This window comes from Bombus impatiens, unplaced genomic scaffold, assembly GCF_000188095.3.
Source record: "Bombus impatiens unplaced genomic scaffold, BIMP_2.2 scf_0248, whole genome shotgun sequence".
Lineage (NCBI taxonomy): Eukaryota > Metazoa > Arthropoda > Insecta > Hymenoptera > Apidae > Bombus > Bombus impatiens.
The window spans coordinates 1,892,863-1,917,652 of record NT_176667.1 but is presented as its reverse complement, the minus strand read 5'-3'; the positions used below and the strand labels follow the sequence as shown (position 1 = coordinate 1,917,652).

Genomic DNA, 24,790 nt, shown 5'->3' with positions numbered 1-24,790 from the left:
TTATATCATTATCGAAAACTACAATTCGCATATCACACCAAATAACAATTTAACTGCAAATTTATTCCAAGACATATCGTCTCCTCCGTATTTACTGCAGGATCTAAAATTAATTTCACGTTTTTAAAAGCTTCTTCGATACAACCATATTCCTCTATATCTCTTGAAGCTAACATCATTCATCAAAACGACGAGCCGTAGACGAGTCCGAAGATACAAGTGGTTGGTGAAAAAAAAGCTCGGGTGTACACAGCAGGCGCCATAGACGCCATAGTCGTTTGACATCGATTCACAGGCAAAAAAAGTGATGAATCGAGGCCGAAAGGTGACAAGCTACGTCGACGATGAGGAGGTTTTGGTGTTGGTTATCGGTTAAACGGAAGTCGGTATCACCGGCATTTGCTGTCTCTGAAAGCTAGCCGGAAGAAAGCATGCCTAGATTGACAGCATCGTGCGCGAGCTTTCTTGTGCCGTTTTCTGTCTGATTTTTCCCGTTGTCGAAATGGGAAAAAGTGCCGCGAGAAGTTGCAACGAGGTAAAGATGCCAGACGGTGAGCAAAAGAAGGCGCAGAGTCGAATGGGGGGATAAGAAACGGAGAAGGGAGGAAGAGAGACAGAGGAAGAGGTACAAAAGGCGAGAACGAAGACGTTTGGTTGGAGCTGAAGACGGGCAAAACAAAAGGCACGATGTTGAAAACCAGAAAATGCCTCGTGGGTCACGACCGGCACATGGTTCGCGAACAAAAAGCCACCGGATCTTTCCCTCAGAGAAAAATATTTAATCCCCTTCGTGCGTTCGCCAGCTTCTCTGGACGATCACCGAGCCAGACTGAGAGTGGCATTTTGCATTTTAAAGGGATTTATTAGAATAAGAGTTATCCCGACCTCGATCTCGTGAGAAAATTGAGAGAAAGATTGGTCCTTTGCTGGCGTCTTTTTGAAACGACCTCTTTGGTACTTTTTTCACGACTCTATTTATAATTTGCAGTCCTCGAAGACAGGCAGGAGGTTTTGAGGGAATAATTTTTTTTTATACGGCTTTATGAAGAATGGTTTGTGTAATATACGACAGAGTGTAATATATGACAGATAAGATTTTTGATATTATCAATGTGCAACTTCATGCATTGCAATGATCTTTTAATTAGTTGTTGTGGTAAACTGAACTTCAGCGAATACAGTTCATTCTTTCGTGTGTGAACTTGTAGTACTCGAACGAGACACGGATAGTGGGAAGAACGGACCAAGTTCTATAAATTGTTTGCTTTTACCTGGGTTTTTTTGAGAATTTTGTCCATCCAGCTTTCGAATCGAGATCTGTATCATTTATTCCAGCACCGTGAAAAATACTATATAAAATTCTTGTACACGGAATATCGGATCATCTGTGTACGCTAGTGGTCTTGGCATGTGAGTCGAGCAAACATTTCCGCAAGTTGTTATATGCAAACGAACTTTAATGTATTCCCTTTCTGATATTACTCGTTTATAGTTTCTTCTGATCCGTAATTGAAAATTCTGCAATAAGCAGAGCTCTCGTTTAAGCGTTATAGAATATGTATGAGGGCATCTAGAATGCATTAAGGAAGTATAATATAAATGGGTGTTAGTTTTTTAAAATATACAAAAGAGAATAATAGAATATACGCAATAGGTACAATATATTAAGAAACTACTCAACAGCATTTCGAAACAGGATTGCTGTTGTTGAGTAAGCAAGATCAAATTTCACATAAAAGCGTCGAACAATCCTTTCACACTCGCGTAAATCATTCCTTTATCGCCTATCCAAGCCTTTCAACGATCCTCGATATCCTTGTATCGCGATAAATATACCATTTCCCGGCGGCGAACATCGAATGATTACCATTCGCGAGCGACAAAGAGTCATGAAACGTAACGACGATTTCTCTTCAATTGATCCGGGTTATGTTTTAATAAAAATCCACGTAGAATCCTCTATGCATATAGTCAGCATTCATATTCTCCCTGCACCTTCATAACATTTCAACTACGAGTCGTTCACCGCCAACGAGTGTGCTCCGTCGATTCGAATTCATCGATGGGAAGTCGGCTAAGCGCGCACACACACACACCCTTATAAACCGTTACGGCATTTATCATCAAATAAGGCCACGAGTTTTCATTAGTCCGGAGGAAAGAGCACGGCGAAATATGGGAAAATTGGAATCTCTTTTCCATGGCTCGTTTTCCCGGAAGCAGACGATGAGACTTGGCACGAAGAACGAACGTTGGCTCGAGCCACAGAGCCGCGGTGAGTCGCGGGGTTAGAAGGGGGTGGCGCCGAACGTCAGCGGGGGTGGTACCACCGGAGATGGTTGAAAACTAGCGAAATGTCGATTCACGGCGACGGTATCGAGCGGAGGGTCGCGTTTATTTGTTCGTAGAAAACAAAGGCCGAGCAACAGGCCCTCTGCTCTTCGTCACCCTCTCTGCTGGTTTCTTTCCGCTCGTCGCTTCCGGCACCTTCGCCCTCGAATCGAAGCTCACCCTAGCGTCGTCGACTGGTACCTACTTGGAGAAATCAGAAATTCAAGGGAAAAGAAGCTTCGAGTGGTGGAAAACGCGATACGTTTCCGGTAAGTCAGTTTCGTACCAGAGAGAGGGCACGATGTAGTCGATCGAGTTTTATGGTGGACTTGCAACTTCAGTTCATACTCGAAATGGAAATCTACGGAAAATAGAGTGAGAGAGAGAGAGAGAGAGAGAGAGAGAGAAGGTTAGAGGTTGGAGGTTGGAGAAGTTGGTCGAACATATTGAAATGATCGGGGCAAAACGAACTAGGCCGTGATCACGTACAGAGAGAACCACCCTGCTGAGAATGATGGAACATTTTTTCTCTCGCGTTTCTCTTTTTCACGATAAATCGATTCGACTAGAAATATTATTCCGGTTGAACGGCATGTGTCCGAAAAATTGATCAGATATTCCCTGACCGATGCTTCGGTTTTAGTGAAATTTCAGAGGACGCACTTTTTCTCGTTTCCAAGTTTACGAGCAGAAAGCAGCGCAGAGCTGTAGAACCGGCAGGATTTATGGAATTGTACCTTTCACAAACCGCCATTCGTTCCGCCGAGTGTTCTGTTTATCTGCGCTTTGATTTATATTCCATACATTAACAGATCGATTCGTGCTCTATATTTTTGAAATGTACAAGATGAGACAGCTTGATCGTCGCGAGATTTTAAATTTTCTGATATTATCGATCGATGGTTGGATATATGAAATTAATACCCGTATACGAGTACTATAAAAATAGTTGTAACAGTTAGCAGCTTTAACTTTGTTATCGATGGAATTATTAAATTTTGAAAGCTTCGAAATTCAATCGAAGTTTAATCGAATAAAATTACTGTCATGTATAATAGCGTTGAAAAATTTGAAAATTTTAGTTTCTCCTATTCGGTCCTATTTAATTATTTAATTACAGTTATGAATTTTGGATCATTGTTGATTTCTACTTTGATCAAAAAATGTTTCTGTTACTTTCATATACTATTAATTATTTATATACGATAATTTACAATAATTAATACCTATCTCTTAACATAATTCTCTGCAACAGCGTGAAATCGAATAACCTTCTTAGCAGTCAGAATTTTCAAGAAAAATAAATCTCAGATTGCACATTCTAATTATAAGAACAACCGAATTTGCAATAAACCCAATACTAAAACATTTGAGCCAAATCATCCAATTCATTAATCATCGTTGCTTAACAAATTCAAACACATGACTCAAACTGAACCATCATCCTTTCCCGATATCAATCTGTATTTTTCATCACTATAAACTCTCGAATCTCCTGTCAACCATAAATCATACACAGTTATTACGCAAAATGTTAGCTACATCGACGTCATTGCATTAATCGCGCGCCACAGAACCAATAGACGCGTAATTTCGAGATTCAGCTAGATACTCGTTTAGTTCGGAAGCCAGGTCGGCTTGTAGCCTCCGTTACCAAGGATTTGCATATCTATGAGTGCAGCCCGATGTATATACGTGTAAAGGGCTAGGTATACAGCGAATAGGAAGTCGGCGTCGCATCCTAGAGGATAAAGACGGAAATACGTGAGATATAGTTTCGCAAGGGGATGAAAGGCGAACAGTGGAAGGCTGTGGATGCCGTAGTGGGAAGGTCGTACGGCTATTTGTAATTGTAATTAGCAGCAGGCCAATTCATTACACCGAGGAGAGACGTACGGCGAAATATGGTCAGCTTAAGTTTGACTAAACGACCGATTGACGACTTATATACAATGGCTCATGAAAGTACTTGAACAATTTGAAAATTTCTATGTGTCTATTGTACATGTATAAATGCTTTTCTATCAGTTTAGAAGATCTTTCTTAATCTGTCTTATAATAAAAAAATCGAACAATTTGAAGATACAGAACTTGTCAAATAACAAAATAGTTCTACAAGGTTTGACAGCTATAAGACAATACTTTGCTATTGCATATTTCTGTTTAAAGATCAATTTAATCGTGTCATAATGATATTATTTTAGACATTAAACATGAAAAAGATGTGAGAGACTAAAACGCTCCTTTAAATCAGATAAATAGCAATTGAATCGCGTATTGTATAAATATCGGCACATCGGAAGACAAAATAAGATAAATTCTGTCTCCCAAGAAACAGCAATCGTCCACAAATTACATAATCCAAGTTTTAATACGTAATTTTGATAGGACAGAGACAGAGACTCCGGTGAAATGCTGTTCTCGTGCGATAATGGGATGAAGATTTTATGCAGGATACCGTATTATAGCTCCGTCAAGGAACGAATGAAACGTGACGCACTGAAAGTTTGATGGTATCTCGTGTGACGAAGATGGAGGAGATAAGGGTGGCTTTTTGGTAGCTTTGAGGAAACGAGGATGGTATATACGAGTTTCAGAGAATATCTTTTTGTTTTTATGTAAAGTGCCTTTTGGTGGGACATGCGAGAATATCAGACACTTTCCGCTGGGAAGATTCTTGAGGAAGTGATATGCTGATTTATGAGAAATGTTCGTAGTTTGTGGGTTAGGCAGTAGATACACAGAGGGGAAAAAAGAATAATCGTGGAAGTTTCTAGCAAATGTGAAGTTTAGGTGGTTTGTATCTTAGATAGTTTATATACGAAATAAGAATAAAATAACTCATATTGGCGAAGAAATCATATTAGACGCGTAACTTGAAATTTTTATTGACCACCGATATAAAAATATTTCTATTATCGCTATATCTAGAATTTATTTCTTTAATTTAAGATTGTTTGTTAAACTTCAATATTCTTAGCTTATATCATGCTTGAGCTATGCTTAAACTGGAAAGAATAAACTAATCATTCGCTTAAGCATGTTAAACTTCGAGATTGAGGTTGATTCATCCAATAAACGCTGGCTGAAAGTGCAGTAGGGATTGATAAGTTTCGAAATTACTCCACAGCGGAGGAGCTTCCTTGCAACAACACCTCTAGGATCTTCGCAAACAAGCATAATTTTAGACACTTTCTGCAGGCTATGCACGATATAAGCAGCAAGATACAAGCGCGTCGTATCTTCCATGAAATGGTCTTCCATAACTGACCATTTAACCAACAATAAGAGGGAAATTCAGTTTAGGACAGGGGGTGAAAAGAGAAAGTCGCACGTGGCCCTTCTAAAAGACAATAGCCGTGATCTCTGATTCAAGAGTCGAGAATCCATGTGTCTAGGCGAGGCAGAAACAAAACAAGGAAACGCGTGGAGAAGTAAGTGGAATGACCTTTGTTTCGCAATGTTGGAAAATTCGGGAGCGCTCGCTGGGGACGGCAAAATTGAAATCTTCTTTTGTCACCTCGTTTCCGGTCAGAGAGTCTTCAACGTAACGAGTTGAATCCATTTAGGAGATACGACGAATGTTAGAGAAAATGAGATAGTTTCGTGGAACTGGGAAACCTGTCAGAAGGTCTGTAGGAAATCATTGTGTTGCTAAAGGAAATAAAGCGACGATAGGTATAACGAGGGTGATGAGTTCAGAAAGTTCTACCGCAATATCGCACATATTTAACAATCAAATATTTCAGAATCTTTTAGATTGCATTAAGATGTATTGTATAATTCTGCTTCGCAATTTCCTCGTTGTCTTTTAATTGTTCTTTGTTGTTTTTATTCGCCAACGTTATGAAATTTTCCAATCGACAGTGAAGAGCATAGAAAGAGAGAGAGAGAGAGAGAGAGAGAGAGAATTAACATTTATGAAGTCACATATTTAATTTGCAAATGGAGAATTTAAACTTTTATCTTTACAGTATGGTTCTTATTCGTCAACGATATATTTATACTTATATCTATACTTATATCGTTTCCCAGAAAAATTCAATAGATTATCAAAGTTCTATAACAAATCACTCGCACCACCGGAATGAAAATAAAAAATTTTATAATATCCTGTATTTTCCTTTTCTTTTTTTGCGAATAGGGAATTTTGTAAAAATATCGCGAGTTTCAGGGGCGGCGGAAATAACTTATGATGGTGTCGCTGACAGTGTTCAGGATACGTAGCGAAAATGTTTCGAGCTTCATGAATAATTCACTGGCAGTCAAATTTGAATTCGATATTTGTAGATTACGCGGTCTCCGCTTGCGTGTTCATTTTTCGACAGTCTCTCGTGTTGTTTATTTAAGCATTATAGTAATACACGCGATTTCAGCGTGAAAATCGCCCGTGATAGCTATTTTTCTTCCTTTTTTCTCGGAAAATACCCAACGAATTATCGCCATTGGAAAAATATTTTGAAACGTTGGCAGAAAATTCGTGGGCGCTAATTGGCACGCAAAAATGTTCAACAACAACAAAAATTGCCAGCGTAATTCGCGCTCTTTGTTACTTCGATATTTTTTTATTTTTGAATATCCCGTTCGTTGGAAACCGTTCGATCATTACTGCGCCGCAATAAGCGCACTTTTTAGCTGGCGAATGAACGAAATCAAATTATGTTCGGTATGCTCGTCGATTCGATTTCGAAAAGCTTGTTGATTGACGGCGGAATTACCGCAAATTTTTCATTGTACGCGGTTTTCATTCATCAGGTACCTTTAATTATTTAGTTAAACATTGATCAAATATTGTCCGTATTACAGCGTTCTTTTTTATCTGTTTCCTGTCCTTTTTTCTTTTTTGCTCTCGCGTGTATTCGCGTATTTGCGGGAATATATTGTGGCGGATCGGTACCAACAGGACGCCGACAGGTCGAGGCATCAACGCGGTCATAACACCTCCCGGGCGATCCGCGGGTACCAACCGCCAACACCAGAGGACTACTACGACGACAACGACTCTGTCTGTCTTGCTAGCGTATATACGGGCGCACGATACAAATACCGCACCTAGCGAGAGTTCCTCTATGTCTAAGGCATAGTCTTACTGACGAGTCCACCGGTAGTCCCGTGACGAAACGCGAATTCTTTTTTCACCTGGCAGCGACTACACTTCCTACAATATTTTGACCGACGGTTTACACTGCCAGTTGATCTGCATTTTGTGAATGCATTCACGTACAGTGTGTTGTCTAGTATCGTAATGCGGTAGGAAAGCGCGAAATACTATCGAGAAGATAACGGTAGCGTGGCCTGAATAAAATCATGTATACATTGTGAACTGTTGTTACCTGGAAAAAACAACGAATTGCTTTTCAAAAGCAATTTGTTATCTGTGGAGTTTCCATTTTCTTGTTTGGTAGAATCAGTAGGCAGATATTTACGCGTTTATGGAAATATCGATTTATACCTCACTAAATGTTAAAAAAATATATCTTATGCGTAAAAATGAAAAAGATCAAAATTATACGCGGATGAAATAATTGTATTTTAAAATGATACGTAAAATGGTCCGTAAGGACAAAAATATTTGTTCAAGAAATTATATAAGATATCCGGAATAAAATACTGGCTGTAATAAGTAATAAATGAAACAAATATTCCTTCAGATTATAGTAAATAAAAATGTGAACTTGTGTAGACATTTATAGTGGGGTTATTAAGAGTGATAGCTTTAAAGTAGCAAATGATTCAAAGAATCTTTCAATCTGATGAATGGACTGCTAAATGCGTTAAAATCGTGTAATAAATCACTTTCGAGTTAGCATGATCGCAAATTGATTAGAGAGCTGGCAAGGAATGAAACAGCTACGATTAAGCAAAGGAAAGTTAAGGGGTTAAATGACCGAAACGTGGTTGGTTATCGATCATCCATCGTTCGAAATGTTCAAATGCACGTGCAGTGAAATTAGTCGGTGATTGATACTTGTTATCAAAGTATAGTCACGTTATGGCAAAGAGGCGCATGTTATTACACAATATTATACTCTTCCTAGTTGAAATATGTAATTTTAATTAAATTCAAATTAAATTAAACTTTAAATTTTTAAACTTTTGTATAACTTTTACTTTAAAGCACATTTTTCGAATGTGCATGTGAATTTAAATTTGAAGATAAAACGCATAATTAACGAACGTAGCCCGTGAAATGATTTTAAAAACGTTTCGAGAAAGCGGGAAAAATATAGCTTAATTATAGATCGTAAAGTTTTAACGCTGTTACGCGAGGTATATAAATTACTCTGTATCGAACAGCAAACAGAATTTCAATGAGCAGCTTGGATATAATAATTTCATCAAACGGATCGATTTTGCGTTTATTTTAAGTCTCTTTTATCTGTTTTCGGACCTATATGATAGAACGTAATAAAAGCTACCTGAAATTTTACCAAACTTAAATCAGTTTATAGCGGTATTTGAATGCGAAAATGTTTTTAAAGCCCTACGCGAGTTTTCATCGGTAAATATTTTTCATAGCCAAGATTTCTCATCAATGGAATAAAAGCGATATTCGGGCCAATATGTGACGTATTCAAAATTGTTTTCAAAAAAAATAATAGTAAATTGCTCCGTTATAACTTTACGTTAACAATGTTCGACTTTAAACATTGCCCATGATATGTCCAACCTCAAACATCATAGAATCTTCAAAAATTTAATATACATACATATTTTATCGTGTACTGTTTTCAAAATATCTTAATGCATGTACGATAATTTTTCTATTAAAAATTGAATCTTTGTACGAATATAAAATTTCAATCGTTTTCATGAAATGGCAATATAAAGAATAAATGAAAATGGCAAGATAGGAGTTTTGGCCGTAAAAGGCACTCGGTAAGGGTTATTAGCATATAAATAGGTATTAGAAATCTGTATGGTTAAATATGATAGAGAGAGCATAGATGTGTGCTCCTCGTATTATGTGCATTTTGACGAAGGTTAGTGCTGCCTTCGGGGCACAATCTCACCTCATCGAGTGGTTAAAATTAATAGAGATCACCGTAGTTATCATTCACAGACGGTTCTATGTTCGTTGGCCTGCTTCAGAGATGACAAAATGGAACAAAGTATAAAGACGAGAGTTCTATCGCATATTATAAAATACACATATTTCACTGCCGAGTGTTTTAAACATTCTACGCAAAAATAATATTCCCATACCATTTGTGATCTCATTAGAAGGTATAATTATAAAGAACAGGAGAGAGAGAGAGAGAGAGAGAGAGAAATTACGCTTTAACAAATATAAAGTTTATATTTCAAGATTGCAGAAAAATTTCGTAAAAGGCGAAAAATTTTCTGAAATTTAGTATTCAAGAAACGAAGGAATTGTTCCAAAGTAAGTCATGTACAAAATATTTCAATGTAACATATTCAGGTTTCAATATACAAATACAGTAACATCAAAAAGTTTTAACCTATCGTTAAAACTAGCCACGAAGAAAGGCATTCTTTAACTCTTATTCTAGCTTCGAAGAAGCAAATAGCGAAATTATCCATCATACTAATAAAAATAAAAAAAGAAGGAACAATTCTGCAATACTGAGAACAAAGCTTACAGAATCCACTGTATCTATTAGTATATGTATCTCTATAAATGTGTTACACATTAGATTTGAAGCAATCCTAGAGAAGCGTGGTATTCGAAAGAATGGCATATTAAAGGTAAATGCATGGCAGGATACGAGTAGACGGCCCAGATTGCATCTGACAGACTGTCGTAGAATTGGCTGCGCATTTCCTTTTTCCTAGGGAGGAAGGTCGCATTTCCTTTTCACAGAGAGAGGGTGGGAGAAGGGGAGGAAAAAATACGAGCACCCTCGTGCCTCCAAGAAGTTCTTTTCCACGAGGATGGTCCTCTCGACCAGTCGCCTCGACAAGCAATCTCACGAAATTGAACCGCGCGATTTCACGTCGTTTCGCAGACGTTACCGTTCGCGTTCCCCTTCCGGTTCCACTGCTTTTCATTTGCACCAGGACTACGGAAACAGTTCGAACGAAGCAACGATCGAGAAACGTCAGGCAAAGTTCGCAAATTTTAATAGCTGAGAAACGAACGTCGTATTCGATTAATTCCTGCATTGACAAATGATTTAAAACGAGCCGGATGATATACGATCAATGATCGATTATATCACGTGAGATTAAAGTTTCGGCAGCGAGGTGTTACGGTGATATCAATCACTATGTTAATTAAAGGGCGATGAACTTGTCGGATTTCTGAAATTGAGGAGATCATTCGTAATTTCATTTTATTTAAAGCTTTTATGGCGTGTTAACGATAACCCAGGATAAAATTGCTGATTTCTTTTTGGACAATAACCATATTCCTGTAGTGATTTTTAATACAAGCTTGATTTGAGCTTAATATATCCTCCTTTTTCAATTCTTCATTATCAAACTACGCATTGTACCGAAATATATCGTTCTGTTAATGTCTCATCGCTTGGAGAAGAAAAATGATTTATGTAGGAAACAACATTTGTATTTTTATCAAGAAGTTGGAAATACTTGATATAACGAAAACGTACGTGTCTGTATAATTTAGCGAAGCTATTGATAAATATCCCAGAATTCTTTTTACATTTTTTTGGCACTAACAGTAAAAAGGTAGATTTGAACTAATGGGTTAATAGCTATTTCTAGATACCTATTGCTAGATTTGTACAATTCCTATATAAAACTTTCTTATTACGATTTTGGCACTGATTTTTATTTTGTGTATATTCAAACTGTCACCGCCCGCGTTTAATCTTAAAACATACGCAGAGAATATTTTACTAGATAGAAGATATTCGAAAGCAATTTGGCAGCCGTTTAAGTTAAACGCAAGGGAAATATTGCAGCGTGGTAAATGATTCCATTGGAAGGTTGAGTGTGTTGGTCTTGAAAGTTCCATCGATTTTTGCTTGGCGCGCCAAATATGTGCCATCCTAGCAATTTTGTCATCGAATTGGAATTTATGCTTCTTGGACGCAAAACGAAGCAATCTAGTTGCAGCGTCGTTCTTGCCGTTATAGAACACCAATTTTTTCTGAGTTTCGTTCGCGGTACAGAGTGGCAATACGTATATACATATAAATCATACATATAAAGAATGCAATACGTGCTCGAAATATTCAATCCTTCGAATTATCGATTCTTCAAAGTAATAATTTACGATGATACGTTCGTCAAATAGTTATTGGAATTCAGGTTATACAAGGATGATCGATACTGTTTCGCCTCACAATATCATATGATAAAGCTTTTGACGGTTATGGCAAGCCAAAAAACAAAAGATTTAAAAAATGGGACAGGTGAAAAATGGAAAACAAAAAATACTTACTATACTCCACTATATCAAACGTGTTACATCAGAGATTGTAACCGAATGAAAAGCAAGATTATTCTGTTCGAAACAGAATGAAATGAAACTACTTAATAATTTCCCTTCAGAGAAAAATCTATTTATGGTTTAAAAAATAACTTCCTTGCTCGAGGAAGGGAAAAGTTCATGTAAAATTCTCCCTATAATTAACGATCCCTTGTTCGAAGAACATATTTCCTCTCGCTGTTTCACGACCTGGATCATCGATCAAGCACAAAATTAATAACTTATATTAACGTCTCGCGTGTACACGAAGGCGTTTGTAACGAATAGCTATCGGTTGTTTCCGTCTCGCTTATTTTCCCGGTGATTTTTCTACCCACAGACATTGATATCCAACCTCTGCCTCTTTGTTCCACTCTGTCTCCATCTGTCTGGTGAAATAAGTAGGCCCAGTGGGGATTAAAACCGAGTTCTCGTGTCATCGGGTTAGAGTACGTCATTTAGTGGCTTTGTTCGTTCGTACGCGTCTTCTTGCCAGTTGTCTCTAACACGAGCCTCAATTCTACGTAATTTTACGTCTACGAACGATCGTATAACATTCACGAAACAGGTATACCACGTCGATCATTAAAAGGTGAAACTAGACGTTTCCACGCAGATCGTTTTTTCCAACTTAACGAACGTTACAAATAATAAACATTAATTTTCGTTAAATTTGTTACGATGTTTTGTTGTTTGGACAGCTGATGGATATAGAACTTCCATTTATGTTACGATATTGGCATATATGACACGGAGAGAGATTTGTATTCATTTCTACAATCCTGCTGTGACGTTTAACAGTTTCGTTTAAACAATCGAAACAAAAATCATTTATATACACGCTGTGAGGTACGTCCAAAAGCAGGGCAACTCCATAAAGAGACAAACTATGGCAAAGTAATACGTACAACCCGGATTTCGATTCACGACGCGCGATTCTACGCTCGTAAGTTAGAAACGAACATCACGACGATGCCGTCGTTTCCCTTCCGACACTCTTTCGCATGGTTGGGTTGAAGCGCCCGAGGATCGCCGAAAACTAAAGTCGTAAAATTATACGTGTCCCGTTCCCTCCTGGCCGATTTCGTGGTTCGCTGCTCCGTGAAGATATACACGCGTATAGTTTGAACAGAAGGGGGAGATAGAGAAAAGGGGTTGATTCGTCTATTTCAAGTTCTCTCGAGGATGCCGAAGAAGCAGAAGGAGGCCCATGGAAGAAGGGACTGGTAAAGTTGTTTGGCCAAAAGTACGGTGAACCCGGTTTGTAGGCATCGATCGGACATCTAACGAGCTCCGGCTAACTAGTTTGTACCGAGATCGTTGCCACGAACAGTCCTATTTGAATCTGACTTTCACGTGGTAAAATACAATACGATCAAAGGTGATAGACACGTTATTTGTGTGCAATGAAAAAACTTAAAAACTTACCCGCGCCTTCGGCGTCTGCTTTAGTCCGATGGCTGGTTGGCTTCTGTTGCTCTGCAACAATAATTGAGGACGCCATGGTCAGTCGAAAGCAATTAATACGTTCCGCAACATTAATTATGCCGAACTGGCCTGTAAATTCTATTAATATTCGACGCGTTTATCACGGTGCCTTAATTATTTTGGCCGTGCAGTGGTCTCGGGTAGTATGATTTTTTAACTAGGTTGCTTGGAAAATTGCAAAACCAATGGGATCTACCTTGAATATAATAGAATAGGATAGAGCGCGGTACTATGGTGGTTGCCTTTAAGGGAAGTGTATAAAGCAGGAATGTATTTGCAGAAGAATTTGCAGAGCAGGAATATCTGGCTGAAATCTTCAATTTTTCCCTTGAAGGAAATGATTTTTCAGTTCGTTGAGCCTCGATTGATATTACTGGATCACAGGTGACTACGATAGTTTATTTGTTTGTACTTTGAATCTGAATTCTGGATTTTATAAAAGAAAAAATAAAATCAAATATTCTGAAATTCAATAACCTTAATCCAAAGCGTTGTTAATAATCCACCGATGTTGTTGGTAATCCAACGATATTACTTGAAAATTAGTCATAACTTCTACTACGAAGATCTTTATATAACAATAATTTTTTATACATAGTGATATATAAATGTTTTTCGCGTTGTTGTGAGTATTGTTATAGAAAAAAAGAATTCTGATAGCGACGAAAATGTGCAAAATATCTTTGTTGGTAAGAGACTTATTAACCTATTATTCCAGATGAACAATATGCAATGAGCAAAAGTTCTCTTCTTGTATCTGACGATCAAAATATTTAATTCAATTTACCAGATTTAATATAATCTATCTACTATCGCCAAAAAGTGGTTGTAATTGAAATCAGAGTATAGCAGTAACATTCACAGAGTTATAGTAATATTTTCCAGTAATGCTTCTTTCTATAAATTCTACCAGATTTACATTTCCAATGCATACAAATGTCCCTCGCTTTCACAGTGAAAACTGTAAACGAAGCATTCATTTTCTCCGCGATAGATAGAAAACAGAACGTCCAACATTTTTTTAGAGCGATGTAAAACGGAGGGGCAAAAATGTTCTTCTCTTTTTTTTTTTTTTTACTAAAAACGACTCCTGTTTCGCAAATATCGTACGCAAATATTTTTGGATTTCGTGCAAACGCTTTTCAGGACCTACCATTCTTCATCAAGTTTTGTTTTGAAGCAAAACTATGAATCCCAGCGTTTTCTTCCAGATTGCAGGCAAACAAGCATTAACCAATCGTGACTTGCATATAGATAAGAGCGCAACTATAATTAAATGTAATGTACTTATACATCTGAAATAAATACAAAACGTCTACCTGAAATATGAAACATCTCGAACGAAGAAGTACTTTTTTATAATACTCGATAAATTAACAAATTATATCAATTGTAACAGTTAAATTAATTGTTATAAAATAACATTCATTTTTCTAATTGCGCCTATAAAGATACGAATTTTCATAAATATTTTCAATTTAATTATAATTCAGGAAATGATCGTGCAAGAGGGATACTCTAATTGAACGTGCAAATAGCACGAATTGGACTAAAATAAAATTAACTCGACTACGGTAGCATTTAGGTTGCCTCGTCATCAGATGGAAACTGCATGAATTCACTCGTCCGAGTTTTCGACCGAGTGGTTGTTGGTTAACGCCGCGCGGCCTTCGTTCCTCTTCGATTGGCCAATTAAGATTTACGCATTTCCAGCAATGACGGGCCGACACGACGATGCTGTACGGTTCGACAGTTTCCCTGAATTTATCGTTTTATCGTTTGTTCCTATACTAGACAGATTGCGCATAGAGCGACAGGCCACCCTTCTCGGTCGGATTTATTCGCTGCTGGGGAAACAACATTCTGAACGCCATAAAGGAACGCGATAACGGCATTCCCCTCTATGGACATACGCGGAATGCTCTTTACTCTTTAAATATTTATAATGGGAATCAATTGAATGTGCTTTTTGGTCGATGTTCAAAGACATCTGTAGAAAAGTACATATTACCGACTTTTGATCTTCCAAAGGAATTATGTAGGATGACTAAGATGATTTTGTAGGAAAAAGAATGTCACAGTTGATTTGCTCCGTCATAACCTTTAGTTGGAAATCTTCAACTTTGAGCATTATACAACATTTTCATTCTTAAACATTCTAGTATTTTTGGAAACGTACACAGCTACTACGCAGTATGTCTATGTTATCCAAATTCATTCAAATATAGTCATGTTTTGCATCATTTTTATGGGAAAATTCCGAGAAAAATGTGTTTCTTTCGTTAATGAGTAAATAACGAGTTAGTTGGTAGTTTGTAAAACATAGAACTTTATATGCTATGTTATCAAACTTGCTCTGGTTCTAGAGAATTTACAAGGACTAACAATTTGTAATTTGTGACTCGTAAAATTTCGTTAATGAACACTAATCCAATCGTATAATAGAGCCCCGTTAATTAAAATACTTTTTGAATGTGTCTCGAAATGTACTTCACTTCGGTACTTCACCGTTTTCTTACACGAACCCAGTGACGACCTTAATTAACAGCGTGATTTATTATTCGCTGTGTTTCAAAAGCATCCTACAAACTTACTTCAACATTCTGATTAACATCGCGAGTAAAAGTCTTTTCTATAGTGCGATTATAAACGCGAATGATAAATTAATATTGTGCGTGAATTCGATCTCAGTTTCGTGATGTTGTGACTAGAAACAAGGTACCGAAGTTTCTGGTATGATAATGTTGTACTTAAAATTGTATTTTGAGTATAATTAACGTGTTTTGAGCCCATTGTTGGAGTTTCGAAACGAGTAACGAGTTCATTTGTTATTAGTTTGATACAAAAATTACTATAAATTTATCGGAATTCAATGAGACTTTTATGTATTGATGCGAAATCTGAAGATAAAAATTCATAGAATGCACACAAGACGCAAAATACCTGAAATAGAGTAATTCTTATAATATTGAGGAGATGAAACGAATCTCTCCTTAAATATTAAGGTTTACCAGTAATTTTTGCTTTAGTTACGTTTGCTAAACACAGATATTTACGAATCTATGGAACAGAAATTTATTTCATTCGCCAAGTTCGTCATTTTTATATCTTCGAATTTTTCGTAAATAGATAAATTCCGCAACCTGATATTTGGATTTCGATTAATTGCCATTCTAACATCGTACGAAATATTAAGTCTAAGAAGGCAAAAGTAACAAGATGAGGATTGCCAGCCAGTTTATCATATCTCGAGAGAATTCAAAATCAACAACGGATACTATACGGATGAACAACGAACGTGGTGCTAATTACGCGGTTTATCTCGATTAATTCCGGATAATTGCGTCCACTAATTAGTCCAATTACCCCGATGGTTCGGCATAGCACGAATAACACTTGTCCTTCACGACACATCCTCATTGGTCGAAATGTCGCAAACTCAACCGCAGCAACTGTTATCTTCCTAGGTTGGATCCGTGCATTTCCAGTTGCCCATTTGCAGAATTACTTTACGGATATCACGATACTACTTCAAAACAACTATGCTTCCCACGAACATATGTACACCTATTCCAATATGTCAGTTTGTAACTAATTTTCATTTAATTTGCCCTTTGCTAAAATTATTTCGTTTAACAGTTTCGTTACTGTACGAAATTTGATTAAATATTATTAGGTAAATATAAATAGCACGATTTATTTCCAAACTTATACTTGCGTATGTTTAGAAAATTATTTACACATTCTAGCCAAATTTCTAAATGGAAATAATACATATTTCTCCATTAAAGCTATATATAATTTTAACATCAAAGCTACGAAACTTGTTAGAATGAAAGGTTAGTTAGATTTTTCAATTTCGTCTTTAGAAAGATCAATTTTGAGATAATAATATTGTTAAAATAGGATTATATAACATAGTAGTATATTACAGATCGGCAGTTTTAATATTGAAATATTATACATCGTTTAATAAATCCGTTTAGATAAATTATTTGAATATTTTCAAATCAGCTACGACTAGTGGATCGTTTGTTTGATTTCTCAATTCACGGACGTCATAGACTTTACAACGAGAGTGACAACAAATGTCAACCGTTTACAGCAGTTTTTGCATGTTTATTACGTTCGTCGCCTCCCCAAGAATTCCTTACGCAGTAGCTCATTCAATGTCGTGACGCCCGATGCTGTGGTTCTCGTCTACGCGACTCGTAAGTTTTCACATTATAATATAATATTATCTTAATAATTTATCAACGCTGCACTTTTAACGATATTAGTTACATTATTTCTTAAATTAATTAGGATTGAATGGAAATTCAAGAATGTATTTAAGACGCTTCGATTATTATTTCCAAATTATTTGTTTAACGTTATGCAAATTACATATTATTTGAAATACTTATGTCTCGCGTTGTCACACTGCGATGTAATTATTTTGCACGAAACGTTACTTAGTCCGCTTCATCGTTAAAAAGTATTAAGTGATAATGAGAAACCGAAATAAATGCTTCATTCGTTTGGTCACTTTCACTAAAGGATCAAACTTTTTCGATTAGAACTTGCTTCCGAGTAACAAATTTTCACAAATTTACGTTATTTCACCGTGAAAAATCATAAAACGAACTAAATTACTTTCTTTCGATGGTCAAAGAGTGTTATACCTGCTTGTATTTTTCATCAAATAGATCGTTTCGTAAATTATTTTGTAGTTACGACTGTTGGAATTATCGTAAATTATTCTACGTTATTTGTTGTCAAAAAACTTGCACAAAAAATGTCCACAATTTTTTTCTCAATAGAGGTCGATGATTCTGTGTCGTTTTATTGAAAATTCTCGTTTAATTTTTCATTCCAACATTATGCTTCGTTCATGCATCGAATATCAACGCATATGAAATCGTATTTCGTTCGAAATGGAATCGTAGTTTTGATTTTGCTTTGAAATCCATATAGAATAGATTAATCCTCGAGATAAATAATCGTATTTCGTGTCACAATATCACCTAAACAAGTTTTTTGAAGCTATGCTTCTCACGAATCCAGTTCGTTAAGCTACGATCGAAACAATGTTTCGTTCACGTGTTGAATGTTGAATATGGTCAAATGATTGCAACAGTGTTTGTAAACGCGAATTATGGTTACTGCGACACTTGAAAACTACGCAAAATACGGTGAAGTGGAATTCTACGTGCTATATTTGTACTTATTTGACGTATCACTTATTACTGAAGAGTCAAATATTACAGAACATTAATTAACCAAAATTACAAATTATTCACAAACATATTTAACATTTAATTAGAGACATACAAGTACGTACAAATGGTCTATTTCAAAGTTCACCATCGATAAAATAATTAAATTTCATATCGTTATTCAGAAACAAAATCATTTAAGAGAAAAATAGAAAAATTAAATCCTTACTTTAAATCAACATTAATAAAAGCCTACGCGATTATCAAAAACACCGTCTGTTATCAAATGATGAATATAGAAATTTCATTCTCCTATGAAATAGAAACATCAAATAGAAACGGAAAATACATCTTCCAGACTACTGTTAAATTATTCGTACGTTTACTTACGTTTTAATTAGGAATTAGTCGATGGTTCAATTTGGTGGAATTTATACTGCCTGAAGAAAGGGATAGAATAAGTCAGAAAAGTTGAGAAATCGAGTTATCTTATACCCCGGTTCTTTACATTGAGCGGCACACTTGGGACACTAATTTCTCGAGATAGCTTGCAATTTGTTTGTGTTACCCTCGTTTCCGGAAGTTCATTTATAAACGAAATCGAGGGTTTCGGCTGCGTCGAATCATTCTTGTTAATCCAACTCGCGGATGTTTATTCAAAATTGCGTCACGAGGTTGAAAACCGAAATCGATTTCAATTTTCACGTAGAATTCGTCGAATGGAGGTACGGTCGCTCGCGTAGTCCTTTCAACGAGCAATTTATCGAAAGTTCATTGCTTCGACTCCCTATTAAATGACGGGATGATTGCGTCGTTCGTCTCGAAACGGCGGCAACGACTCGTCTACGAGTAATCTCGCGGACATTTGCGGAATTCAAGCGCGGTAACGTCGCAAAAAATTCCTTGCCGAATAAAAAACGCGTGTAATCATCAGGCATGACTGCAGCGACAGACACAAACGAGCCGGAAATTTAATCAAACTTTGCTGTTTCTTGCTCGGACGATCGCCAAAATTTGGCAGCGAGGCAGATCAGTTGCCTCTGTATTCCTTATTCCTATGAGTTTTCTATCGAATTGTCTCGCTGCTTGGCCGATGGATAATAATCTCGAAGTAGCTCGACCCAGTTTCGATAATTGTTCACCGGTCCGGTTCCTTCGAGTTGCCCGATTCTTCGTTTGTTTTGTCACTCCTCGTCTTTTCTCGCTGTTGCCATTTTTCTTGTCCCTTCCTCTAGCCGTTTTTATCGGTGGTTTAATCGTCGAAATACGGGTCGCATCCTAAATGCCTTTTGTACCGGCGAAAGAACAAATAATTAACTCGGCCGGTTCGACGGAAGAAATGCAAACTTCGCGAGAATTCGATGCGAGAATTCTGTCTGCGAGTTTGTTTTTTTTTTACGGAAGGACAATTTCAGCGACTGTCGTTAAGGTACAAGAGTTTAGAGGCGTTTCATAGAGAAATTTATTTTAATTTTTGAGAAGAAAGTTATCAAGATGCAAGTAAAAATGATCTTTGTCGTATATCTTTGTAGATGATTAACGTCGAGATAATTTTGATCTTTCTTTTTCTTTCTGTTTTTTAAGATCAGTTTTTCTGCTCGTTCAACAGAACATTTTCTACAGTACATATATGTGTGGAAAACGAAAATTTACATACTCGGTATGTAAAGCCCCTTTCTCAAATATTTTCTTTTCTGCAATATCGATGGGCGTGGTTTCATACGTTTGTATTAAAAGAATCATGAATATTATTTCAAAGGGATAAAGAATTCTTCTCTCCTACAAGTCCTCTTAGATTATGTGAATGAGTCTCCGAGAATATTGAAAAAATTCTACCTCTTTTCATGTTCCGGATAGTAGAGTTTAAGCGATAAACGATATGTGGGAAAAATATGAATTTACTTTTTAGTGGAAAATTATAAATTATATCGAATACTGTGATAAATCTTGAAAATGCCAGAACAATTTTGTGTTTAAAGCTATCAAATCAATTATAATTTCCAACATAGAAAATCTTCACTTCATACACACCATTTATTACTTTGATTCCTCAATTTCTAATATATAATCCAATAAAATTTCAGTCACATAAAATAATGTTTTAAATCGGACAGGTTGTCTTTAATATAATAGAATATAAGAAAACAAGTTCCTTTCGCGATCGCGTAAAAGTGTTTTGTCAACTATTCAGTTAAGAACTATCAGCCACTATTGGTTGGCAACGTAGGTAATTCGAGCTGGAAGCAAACCGAGTAGAATTGAAAACAAATCAATTTATTCGAATGAAATGTGGCACGGGGGTAGATGATGGCGTGAGTAAGTGAAAAATCCGTTGTTAGGTCACGTACGAAGGAAATGAGAATCCCACTTCTCGGAGGAAGCACTCAGCCACCACCTACGATGCTCTATTCGAATAATTATACAATCGCCACGAATCCTTTTTGCAATCGCCAGTCGAAGTTAGACTGATATTCAATTCCAGGCGAAATCAAGTTGAAACTGTTCGAACCGAATGTTATTGTTAGAGTGATAGTCGCTCGAAGAAAATTGCGGTCACGTTCGGGTTTTTCCGAACCTCATTAGCGGTGTGAACGTTTTCACTTTGCTCCAATCTAGAATCTCTACCACCGAACGCTATCGAGATAATAGAAGAAGAAAAAAAAAGGAAGATCGTGAAGATAATAGCAACAAATTGGAAGGAAATCGACTACGCTTAATTTTTTACGAAGAGTGAAATAAAAATAATATTTGGATAGATATTGGAAACGTTCGAAGTATTTTTATACTAATATTTATTTTCTAGTACATTTTTTGTGAAACAGTAAAAGCCCATCTGTAACAGAAAATATTTCATTCGTAAAATCTTTTGAAATGATCCGTCAATTTTTGTGAGTAACTTATACCGTGGTTTGTTTCAATATTTGAAATAGTAGAATCGTTATTTACGATTCTTGAAATTTTCCATTTGTGGGTTGGGTATTCTATATGAAATTACGAATATATTATTAAATATTTAATAAAAGTGGCATATCGAAGTTCTTAATCCGTGTCGAGGCAAAGTAGAGTCAAAGTTGTACAGTAGTAATAGCCCTGAATTTTCTTAAACAGATAAAAAAAGTATTTTATAATAATTGTTTATATAAATATATAATAATTTATAATAATTGTTTTACAATAATTGTGTTGAATAAATGATTGTCCTTCCTAACTATTATGAGAGGGATTTTTATTACAGTAGATCTGCTGTTTAAGGACGTTCTTTACAAATGAAATTTTGTAATATCAAGATATCTTGTACAAGACACAGAATGTGAAATAATTTAAAACACTCGTATCGTGCGAAAGAAACAGAGAAACGAATAATATTCGCGTTGTTCTCCTTCCTATTTTAATTTCATCTCATTAAAAGCCAGCTGTCTTTTTTAAAACGTACAAAATTGTGAGGGATAATTCATGAAAAACTTACATTGTCAAGAAATGTAGTTCCTGAATGTTGAAGAGGGGTCGTTTTACAGTAAATTCTTCGTTCCGAAAGAAATTATTACAAACGAGATGTTTTTACAAATTACAAATATATTATTTTTTTAAACTGTTATATTAAGATTCGTCATTTTTAATACGATTAGTTAAAAATGTAAAGGAATACACGGTACCGTAAGGTTAATGAAATTTCATTCTTATTTACCGATTTATCGATAATATTACGGGAATGGTTTTCTATTTTAATAATATTTCACGGTAAGAGAAGGCGCTAGGTTTTATTCATGCCAAATGAATTCATTTTGCTGAAATGGAATCATTTTATTTCCTCTTGTGATCGATACTGTTGAAATTCAGCGAATATTAATTAGTCAGTTGGGATACTTCAATTGCGAACGAAGAACTCTACGCAGATTCCCATTAAAATTCGAGTAAAAACCGACAATACATTGTCTAAAATATAGACAGACGAAACGATTGTTACTTAATTAATTTCGTATTGATTACAGACAAATCTGTTTCTTGCTAGTCCCATTTTTTGTAACAATATTTATATTTCGTAAACTTCCCTACGCATCTGTCTTGCCATTAATTTTTTTTAGGTGTTATAATTCCGTAGTGCTTGTTATAGCGATAATTATATTTCTACGGATCGTTGTATATTTAAAAGAGAAGAATCAACAGTGATTTTAATTCTCTTCGATTTGTTTGTAAAATTTCACCGTTTTATTTCAATTCCCAGCTTTTGTAATAATACATTACGAAAAAATAAATTCAACTCGTTTCTTGTTGAAGAATTAAACAATGAAATCAATTACTCGAAAACAAATGGATTTTTTTGTACATAGAATTTCGTATATTTTTTGTAACTGTAATTGCTAAAAAATATAATTCTGAAATGGTGAAATGTTTGCTGGTTTCGTAATTTTTACAGAATATATTAAAAAGTAGTAATTGATTTTCTTCTCGCTCTAAAAATTCATTGTATTACGAAGGATAATTATAGAAATATGAAGAAACTAAAATGCAAGAAAATTACTATCCCCGAGTCATTCGAGACAAGAATTAATATGATACACATTCGTTTCATTTCATAAATTTATGTTATGAGTTACATTTATTAATAAGGATATGAAAGGTTACATTTATTCCTTTCGCTCATATTATATTTCTGACAAATATTTATCAACTGTATTATTAACTTTTCAACTCTTTATTATTTATGTTGTTTGTAATGTTCAGATTTTTTAATATACATATATTAAATGTATCTTTTTGATTAAATGTTATAGGTATTACCATTCTGTGACTATGAAAGAATTCAATAAGCCTGTTCTGAAATATCAAACTAATATAATTACGTAATATAATATCATTCAAAAGTAATTTTCAATGTCCAATTTATTGCGAGAGTGGACATATAAAATGCAATGGAAAATTACAGATAGCGGTGTTTAATTTATGACGAAACTGATTAACTAATTGCAGTAACTGTAATCGATATTATTAATTATTCACTGAAATTACTTTCATCTCACCTGCTAACCGTACTTAATCAAATTTTAATGTTCATTTCGTGGTTTGCACTTATTTCGAAGTTCGGACCACGTTTCCAGCGATTGCCATCAATATTTTTATTATCGGCTAACCTTGCTTTAATATTACGTTCGCTTCTCTATTATGCAATACGATATGACAGAGAATTTTCGTGGCGTGCGAGCTTTATGTTGTTTTACAAGATTTTCACAGAAAGATAACATCGATTTACTGCCAATGGCATAAAGTTTTTTACGTACATCCACGTACCAGACCGCAATAAAAAATGGGAAATAGAAAAACATAAGGAATGGAATCGCGCGTTTTATTCGATCTCTTCCTATTTGATCTTGTACGGGTAAAATTGTTCCCGTTGTGCGAATCCTTTTTTAATACTCAAAAGCAACGAAAGTAAATCCGAATAGCAGGAATTTAATTCCATTGTGCCAACCTTTTATCGGATCTTTGTAACGAATGTTAGACATGTATATTGAGAAGCTAGAACAAAAAATAGTTCCATATTTTTCATAAAAATTAAGACCAGACGCGTTGAGAATATAAGGAAAGAAACTTTTATGGAACAAGCGTATCGCGAATCATGATATCTAAAATTATTATCTATCAGGTTCAATCTACTTCCGTGCAACGATAATTCTAGCTTTCACTAAATTGTTCCATAGTTTCGACGACGCCGGTAAAACATCGCGGATACTTCAAATTCCTCTCGGATTCCCCTGGAATCTCATCATCAAAGTCAACACCAAAGCAAAAAACAAAATGTTTGGTACGATACTAAAGCATCGCTTCGTTCAGATTAGTTAAGCTACGTAGCTACGTGGATTGAAACTGATGGAGAGTGTCTGACGGAAATGAAAAAGAACGAAAGGATGCTGTAATTGTTTGAAGAACGCATTAAGTACAAATTTCTCAATTATGAAAATATTGATTATGAAAATTACAAGTTGTTAGACCATCTTCGATGCTTTACACAAAACTGAATTAAACTATAAGATAAGCTAAACTGAAACATCGAGCTTGCGCTATATTGTCGCTACATTATCCATAAAATCGCAACGCTCCATCAACGTTTATCGCAAGGACAAGAATTGAATAGAATGTAGCGATCAGAAGAACGAACCACGAAATAGTTCGTAATGCATTGCGTCGCGTTCAGCAAGCTTGTATCGCTTTCATGCGCCACACGATTTGGGCACAATGACGCGCGAAATGTCGAAAATAACCAACTGCTCGCGGAATAACGTGTAACGGCGAATGGTAGGAAGTAAAGCGTGCGTTCGAAGCGGCCGTTCGATAACCGAAAACCGGAAAAAGCTGTAGCGACGTATCGACGGGCGCG

The 24,790-nt window shown here is 35.9% G+C and overlaps 1 protein-coding gene and 1 long non-coding RNA gene across 2 annotated transcripts in view; one reads left to right on the top strand and one right to left on the bottom strand.

Annotated features, from left to right (window-relative positions):
* The window catches only part of LOC105680592, a 297,589-nt gene that overhangs the window by 163,937 nt on the left and 108,862 nt on the right, over window positions 1–24,790 (bottom strand). The window contains exon 3 of the mRNA XM_024366832.2: window positions 13,160–13,210. Within this exon, the coding sequence (XP_024222600.2) occupies window positions 13,160–13,210 (51 nt within the window). The remainder of the gene's footprint in view (window positions 1–13,159; window positions 13,211–24,790) is intronic.
* Window positions 17,391–24,790, top strand: part of LOC117151515 — a 17,684-nt gene continuing 10,284 nt past the window's right edge. Inside the window, exon 1 of the long non-coding RNA XR_004461506.1 lies at window positions 17,391–17,430. This is a non-coding gene — a long non-coding RNA (uncharacterized LOC117151515). The remainder of the gene's footprint in view (window positions 17,431–24,790) is intronic.